Source organism: Atta cephalotes (genome assembly GCF_000143395.1).
Source record: "Atta cephalotes unplaced genomic scaffold scaffold00037, whole genome shotgun sequence".
In the NCBI taxonomy this organism is placed as follows: domain Eukaryota; kingdom Metazoa; phylum Arthropoda; class Insecta; order Hymenoptera; family Formicidae; genus Atta; species Atta cephalotes.
The window spans coordinates 1,091,940-1,100,812 of record NW_012130101.1 but is presented as its reverse complement, the minus strand read 5'-3'; the positions used below and the strand labels follow the sequence as shown (position 1 = coordinate 1,100,812).

General features: G+C 29.7%; 2 protein-coding genes across 2 annotated transcripts in view; one reads left to right on the top strand and one right to left on the bottom strand.

Annotated features, from left to right (window-relative positions):
- The window catches only part of LOC105621754 (protein spaetzle-like), an 8,110-nt gene extending 6,078 nt beyond the window's left edge, over positions 1–2,032 (top strand). Inside the window, 3 exon segments of the mRNA XM_012203209.1 lie at positions 891–962; positions 1,116–1,219; positions 1,804–2,032. Of these exon segments, the coding sequence (XP_012058599.1) occupies positions 891–962; positions 1,116–1,219; positions 1,804–2,032 (405 nt within the window).
- Positions 2,033–3,173: 1,141 nt separating this feature from the next.
- On the bottom strand, positions 3,174–4,278 carry LOC105621753 (CDC42 small effector protein homolog). The gene is made up of 2 exons (XM_012203208.1): positions 4,021–4,278; positions 3,174–3,766 (listed from the first exon to the last, which is right to left on the bottom strand). The coding sequence occupies exons 1-2, from the start codon at positions 4,276–4,278 to the stop codon at positions 3,758–3,760; spliced, it is 267 nt and encodes an 88-aa protein (XP_012058598.1). The 3' UTR covers positions 3,174–3,757.
- Between the last annotated feature and the right edge of the window lie 4,595 nt (positions 4,279–8,873).

The window sequence follows — 8,873 nt, the reverse complement described above, 5'->3', positions numbered from 1 at the left end:
AAAAAAACGGCGGAAGCAAAGTTGTACATCTAATAATTTACCGTAAACATTGATTTACCTTAAACATTTACCTTAAACATTGATATAATAAATATTTACTGCAAAAAATTTTAATATTCCAGCAATTAGTTTAAATATCCTATAAAAATAGAAACAAAATTATTTTCATATCCGTATCTAGCTAAATTGTTAGACATTTCAGCAAAACTGTTTTTTCCATATATGTATAAATTATTTTTACGTTCAAGATTGACGATGAAATTATGCCGATTTTAATGTACTTACAGTTTTAATCTTGAATATATTTAATATTTTATTTACGTCGTTTATTAAATTCCGCGAAGTATCTTATCGGATGCACATACAGTAAGAGCAAAAAATATTCGTACAAGGAAATCTTCCATAAAAAAAAATCTTATTTGTAAAAAATAAACATTAATTACTAATTTTATACAATGAATACATTCTGTTCTAACATAAATAAATGAGCTTCCTGATTTTAAAAGCTAAATTTCTCGATTGTATGAATACTTTTTGAGCATTCACAATAGAATTTTTAATTTTTCCTAATTTTTCCTTATTATTACTAATCATATTTTCCTTATTTTTCAGATGATATATTTTTTTATAATTAATACACATCTTTTTGGTATATATAATTTTAAGAAACATACAATCTATTTTATTCTTTGAACAAATTGTTAATTACCCAGCAAGAAATGATCAATTAAACATCAAATTGATGTCGAATTGGTGTTGAAATCATCGATTCGACATCAATTCGACTCATTTCTCGCTGGATAATATTTACTTTTTAAAAATAAAGTTCTTTTAAAAATATTTTCTCTGTACGAATACTTTTTGCACTCACTGTATATGTGCTTTTTCAGATGCCCGACGTCGACGACGTCGAACAGAGGATAGACACGATGTCGCGCGAATCAGTGCTTTGCCCAATTCGTGTGAGTTAACTTGATCTTTTTGTTATTATTCTCTTTGAATAAGATTTTAGTTTCCTTAGATTGCTTCTGCATTGTGTAATAAATATTAGAATTAGTAAATAAATTAGAATTAGTAAATAACATTTGAAACATCATTAATCGTTAAATTCGCAGGAACAAGTAGTATATCCGCAAACCGCTCAGAACAAGGAAAATCAATGGTTGTTCATCGTAAATCAAGATGATTTGAAACAAGGAATACGCATTGAAGTTTGTTTGTAAGAACAATTCTATTTGAGTACCCGATAATCGAAAGCAGCTATATTCAAAAATTTTTTTAATGAGATATCACGCAACTCCTTTCTTAAACAACATCCAAAAATGGAAAAGTGTTCAAAGACGTCTTATGTTCCGATTTTAAACTTTATATTGTCTGGATGGGTTCCTTAGATCACAAATTGAATGTTTAAAAAATGTGCAAAGTTATAAACTGATCTGTAAAATTAAAGGAAAAAATGGATTTAAGTATAAATGAAATTAAATCATTTCTACTTATAATTATATTCGCTAGTCATATTAAAAAAAAATGATAAGACACTTCATTCCAAAATCAATTAAAATCTTTTCTTCGATTGCTAAATCAGTAGTGCATTCCATTTTAATAAAAATTGTATTTCTATTTATGTCATATTACACATTTCTTGCTAAAACAATGTGTTAGGTGTAGGAAAAAGTTCATGGCGTTTTTCCCGTTACATCTAATGGGAAAACGCCATGAATTTTTTCCCACACTTAATATTTAAAAAAAAAGTAATATGGGAACAGAATCGTTTAATACATATTTATAATGATTTGATTGTAGGAATGAAGGCCAGAAGTGCAACATGGTCGAAGGTTTCGCCGAGGGCTACAAGACCTCCTGCAAACAGAAATACATCTATCGAGAATTGGCAGCGGTGGGAAGTGACGGTAACATCTTCAAGGATCAATTCCGCTTTCCATCGAGCTGCTGTTGTCACGTGAAATTTACCGGCGATCCCACAGCTAGACTGGGACTGAGACTAAATCTGCCAGTCAATCAAACACAATAAAGTAGATCAAGTGCTTTTTTCACGTCAATGAAGCTAGGTCGAGCGAGGAGAAAATATAATGGAGTGACTCTTTCCATTTCATTCGTGTCTACGCAGACGTTCGGTACGTCGCACGTTCACAGATAGGATGCTCAAAATGACTCTATCGTATCAACTCTGATGATATTACATCAAGCTTGTTGTCGTTAACTGTAACAGTAAAATTATGGGGCGATATTTTTTTATAATTACTTGTCAATTTAATTTGTGATATTACGTACTCCAGTTTCAGTTCAAAACTGTGTTTCAAGGCCGACAAATAACACTAGTTTAGTTTACAAATTTTGAAGTTGCTTACTGCAAAAAAGACCTAACTTTTTTAAACATATTTTGGGACGCCGAGTTCGAATCAGAAAAATTCCATCAACATTTTCGATTTGTTTTCTAATAAAAAACTTGTTTTTAATCAAACTTCACTATTATTGGAAAAAGTCTTTCTTTTTTATTATATATAATTAAATATGTTTTTCTTATATCTCAAAATCCTGGAAATATTTTGATGATAGATTATAGTTCATAGAAAATTATCGCTCATATAGAATAGAATATTAGTAATAATCTTCATATCTTCTTGCAATTTTGTAAACTAATGTAATCGGTATACAATTCGCATAAACTGAAAATTCACGCAAAAATATTAAGCACCAAGATTCGTTTTGACCGAATATGGCCTTCACTTCTTCGCTTATTTGTTACTAATTTTTTATTTCAAAAAAAAAGAATTAGATATTAAGAGTAACGAATACAGTTGAATAGAATTTGAAATTTTGCTGTAAACAATTCGGTCGATTAAATTAATTGTCGAGCTTGGTCGAAGTTGTCGTCAGCGGTTTTTGATTACTCCTTTTTCCACGTTAGAAAGAAATAAAAACTATTTCCTGTCTTTATTCTCTTTCTACGTTCAGACATCGTGCCTTAAGCTCGGTCTATTTGTATTACATCTATGAATCGGAGGACCACACTGCCGTGTCCAGAATACAAAGAAGATGAAAGAAGTTGATACCACAAAAGAATTTGCGAGCCGAGAACAATTGGTGACGTCGATATCATGTCGATTAACGAAGGAATGGAAGTGTCTGAAAGAACTACACCGTTTTATAAATATCGCTAATGCTCTCTTGTATTATTAATATATGCGACAATATTCGACAATAGGATAAGTATTACGTGTACAGAATTATATTATGTGATATTATGTGATACGTTTACTTATACTCTAATTACACGTCTACTAAATCTTACAAATAATTTTACAAATAAAACGATCTATTCCTCGTTCTTGTGTACATATTTTTTTCCGCACGGAACGTCAGATCGCCGACAAAAAGGCACATGATTTATAGAATACGATTATAGAATATTAAATTTTTAGACGCAATGCGTCTCCAGTCAAAAACATAGAGGTATAAAGTCGTAATGATTATTTGTACGCTGTAACATGATTAACTCTGGCAGTTTTCCGTTCCAAATGGAAGTCAGAGACTTGTCTAATGTATATAAATTTGTCTTGATTCTCTAAGCATCTTGCAAAATGCAATCTTGTTCATATGGAAGAAATGCGCTCATCCATCAGACGAGTAAGGAACATGGATATCAAAAAGAAAATATCAGTCGTCCTTCCGCTAATAAAGCTTTCTCCGCCGCTATCGTGTTAAATATCCTGCTGCGACATTGACGAAGCTATCCTCAGCATGCCTGCGACAGAAAGTGAAAACAATTCAACTGATTAGCTCTGGCAAAGAAATAAAAAGAAAACTTATATTTTACATACGGGAACAAGAGATTGCCCGCAATAAAATCAACAAAGCTTCAAACAAATAATTTATTCTATTTTTTTTCTACCAATTCTAAATTTCTTCTTTCGAACATCTTTAAAATGTATTGTGATTTTAGACTTTGTGTTGGTCTGAGAAAGCAGGATTTGGGATTGATAAAAGGCTCAATCATACCTTGGCATTGAAATCGGTATCGAAACCACTCTTCCTCTGCATTTGCGCCTGGAGGTCGGCCAGCTGAGCGATCGACATGTCGATGTCGCCGCTGCTGATGTGTGCTGTGTGTCTGAAATTCGTGGGCACACCGATCATGCTTCGGTCTATCCTGAGCCTCTGATGCGGCCTACCACTGTTCCGCCTGTTGTTCCTCGTTGGCCGTGGAGTCAGGCAGCACGTGAAACACTGCACCCAGAGCTCGTTGTTGCCGGCCATCTCGCATGTATCCACACGTATCCCTGCAAAAATGTCAAAAGTGAAGTAAACATCTTCACTGATCAGACTTATGTTCAGAAACTTACATCCATATTCATAAGCTTTATATTAAAGATTTCTTTACATTTAGCATCTTCAGATGCTCTATTTGTATTTTATTGACTACATAGCATCTAAAGATGAACTTAAACAAACTCTTAACAAATACAAAAAAAGTCTAAGGGACATGATAAAATTTATTATAATAATAAAAAATTACATTATAATTTAATTGTATTTAAAGATTTCAATTAAATTACAATATTATATTTAAAAAAGTATTTGAGATTATTAATAATAATAAAATAAATAAAATAAATAAAATTTCTCCTAGATTTTCATTAACGTCTAATTATTAATATTCTTATAAAGATATACTTATTATAAAGCATCAAAAATTATTAATTGCTTGTCAATTTAATAAAAGATATTACTGCTCTAATTTCACTCACAAAAAAGATTTTGCCACAGAAATTGCAGAATTAGATATAAATTCACATACACAGAGAAATATTTAAGCACTAAGATCCGCTTTGACTGAATACAGGAATTTCTCGTATTTAAAATAAACAAATAAAATTTTGTGCAAATGACACAAGTATATATTTGATCACTGAGATGCAGGATTTGGAAAGTTACTTTTCACGTTACTCATAAAAGTCATAAGAGTCATAACTTTTTATTATAGAAATTGAGAACAATAAGTTCGGGTATTCTATTTTTATATTATATTTTATCATTTGCTCCAATTTTGTAATGCCCTCCATTTCTATAACAAACGCATATAAGATAACCTAAAAAGTAACTTACAAAGTAATTTTTCCAATCTTACTGGGTCGCTTATTGTATATCAAGATCTTTACCTGGACAATCTCCTGATAACCCAGAAGAAGGAAGTTTGAAGGCTTCTCTAATTCAATTCGGGACGAGCAATTGGATGAAGTCCACGACTGCGACTCGCGGAGCGAAATCAGCGGATTCACAGCGTTCCAGGTTAATTTTCGCGGTGTAGAGGTTAAGTTAATGGACAACGGTTGCGACCGGTCTCAACAGCCGACGAGTCGAGCAAAACAAACATTTCCGTGGAACGCGTGACTCGCGATTGCGAAGGACATCGTTTAATTGTTCACTACGAGCGTAAACACCGTAAACACTGGAGGAAGGTAAGGATATTGGAAGATATCCAAGCGGCTGTTGTGCGGCGATGGAAACAAAGGCAAACCTGGCAAACTCAGTCGGCTCGCGATGTTGACACGAGCGCTGTCAGACGCGCGGTCCGTTTCACACGATCGCTTTTTCTTCACTATTCTTCGCGATTTGCCCACGGATCTTTATACATCCGTTCTTTGTAGCTGCATTATGTTATACTTTCTGCTTAAGAAAGTTCTCCAATCTTTTTTCTAAATAAGAATTTGAATATTGAAGAACTTATTCTTAAATATAATATAATATTATTAAAAATGTGTATAATATAATATAAAATAATATAAAATATACCTAATATATTAGGTGTGGGAAAAAGTTCGTGGCGTTTTTTTAATGCCATCTAACGGGAAAAATGCCACGAACTTTTTCCCACACCTAATAATATAAAATAAAATAATATAATATTTATTATTTTCTACAATATCCGTTCTTTATAGCTTTATAGCACTATATTATACTTTCAGGTTAAGAAGACTCTCCAATCTTTTTTCTAAATAAGAATTTGAATATTGAGGAGCTTATTTTCTCATAAATATATTGAGAATGTTTTCAGATTTTTTGATTGATTTGACAGCTTTTCTTCAAACGATTTTCTAAAGAGCTTAAATTCTTATAAAGAAGAGGATTTTAAGATTTTAATAATTTAACTGTTTTAAAGAATATAAGAATTATATATGTGGATATAAAAGGAAGATTTAAAGATTTTGGAATTAAAAAAATGAAGTTTTACTGTATCATTTTGTTTGTAATTAAAATATGTAGGCGTTCTTGAATTTTTTTCGGATTTTTTTGATGGCTACAGATGCTTGAATTTTGAAGTTCGTAGCGCTACAAACTTTTGTTTCGATTCAATAGAACAGACTTATGATATTCTATAACTAGACGTGGAGTGGATGGAAGTTCATCTATATTTACAAAAAAGTTCAGGCAAGTTCAGCTGCAAAGAATAAATTGTTTCTCATGTGCCTCGACTGCTATCTTAAGCTGTTTCAAGATTTCTGATATGCTTTTAAGAATATTCTTATTTATTCTTCACACAGTTTTCTTCGTAAGGCATAATGATCAACATATATATAACATTCTGTTAAATCCTTTCTCCTTTTATATTGCAACTTTTTACGTGAGAAAAAAGAAAAACTTTTTGAACTTCTTGTCTGAAATACATTTAGCCCAGATATAAAAAGACTAACTTCTATCTAAATTTTAATGAATCTTTCATCCTCAATATTAACCTTTATTTTTATCTTTCTCAACTTTAGAATCCTTCAAATAGCTTTTTCAGAATTTCTATATATATTTTATAATTTTTTTGTAAATTTGTTCTATAATTCTTAAATTTATATGTGAAAAATAGAAGTTTGAAATATTCTAAGATTTCTCATTTTATAATTAATAATTAAAAAATCTGATGAAATCTGATGAAATAATATTTTTTCTTTTAAAAATCTTCATAAATTAAAAATATGAAAAATTCTTAAAGACAACAATTTTTTTTCATTAGAATAGCAATTCCAAATTCCTATTTTTAAAAAAAAATCTGCTTTTATATTATAATCGTTCTTCATTAATTATTATTTTAACAAAAAAAGATAATCTAATATCACAAAATAGTGACAAAATAGTTTTTCCAAAAGAAGAAATCTAGAGTTTATAGAAAAAATTAAAATAAAATAAAATGTTTATCAAATAGTAATAATAAATTTTTTTAAACGAAGATCTGGCGTTTTGTCCGTAATGGATTGTCATGAATTCTGGATCGTGTAAAGTGGGCTGTTGAATTCTATCCGTTCTCTTTACACTGTTTACCGCCTTATCCTCTTCTACCTTGTCTCAACGGAGCATAAATGTGTTTCGAGTGCGGGAAGTGCAAGGAGTACAGTTAGGACGAACCGATCTGTATACAATGCGTCCCAGATCAATGTAACGAGTTTCAAGAGAAAGAGAGAGAGTGGAGAGAGAATTAATTGCAGGCGATATATTTATCTTGCTTACCGTTAATATATTCCTTGATAAAAAATTATTATCTCTATATTTTTTAAGAATTATTCATATTTCAGACTTATGAATATTTCTGAAAAATACTTTAAAATTTAAGATTTATCATCTTTAGATTTTAAAAGATTTCTTCGGAAATTATTAGAATGACAAATCTTAGAATATTTCAGAATTAATATAAAGGATATATACACATATAAAGGATTCTTTATATCTTCACGTAGAAAAGATTCCAATCGACACAAACTAAAAGTATAACATAATATCTATGTTATATTACATTTATAATATTTAGAGTTTAGAGCTTTGTTACTTTTATATTTGGTGTCAAGTGGAATATAGACTTTCTCAACACTTTTAAGAAACATCTCAAATCTAAGAAAATTTTTTAAGAAATTATTATATTAAAAAAAAATTTTTTTAATTTATGTAAAAACTCTCAAGAGAATGAAGATTTTTTTTTTTTAATTTTCATCAGAGTTAGTAAGTAAAATATTAATAATCTGCTTAGATTTCTAAGATTTTTCATTCTATAATAAAAAAATGTATATAAATTTAAAATCTGAAGAAACAAAATGTTTCTCCGAAAATTCATAAATTTAAATATGAAAGATTATTCATATAAATATTTGAGTAGAATATTATGATTAGCATATCTATATTAAACTATTTTGTCAGTTGACTATCTGCAGTTAATATCATGGCATATTTTCATGTAAACCCTGATAGAAATCAAGAACGGATCATTTCGCAACCATTTAAACAGAATGAATTCAAATGACACGTTGTATTCGATTTTTATCAAGTCAATTTGCCATATTTGAACAATTTCTGTTATATTTTTACATATAAAATGTGATAGGTACTTATAAAATCTATCCTTGACAGATTTTATTATCTGGAACTTTTTTATGAAATGAATATGTTTCAATACGTTTCGAAAATTATATCTTTTGTAAATATCGAGCCATTGAGGTCAAGCAGAATATCAATATTAATATAAGTTATTAAATCAAATATTGATCTTATTAAATAAAAAAATTATTTTAAAGTAAACCGCTTAAATCTTAACTAAAAGATTGCGATAAACGTAAACTAAAAATTATTTACTGAGAAAGGTTTCGGGTCAACCACGACAGATCCATCATTCTTTGCGTAAAGATTACTCAAATTTTGACTTTGACTTAAATTTGGATTAATTAAAGACGCAAAGATTGCGAATTAGAGATTATAATTCAATCAATCAGACAATTTTAATTTTAATCCGTTTCGTTTTAATTGGCTGAATTATAATTTTCAATTCACAATCTTCAATGCGTATATATATATATATATATATATATATATATAGTGTG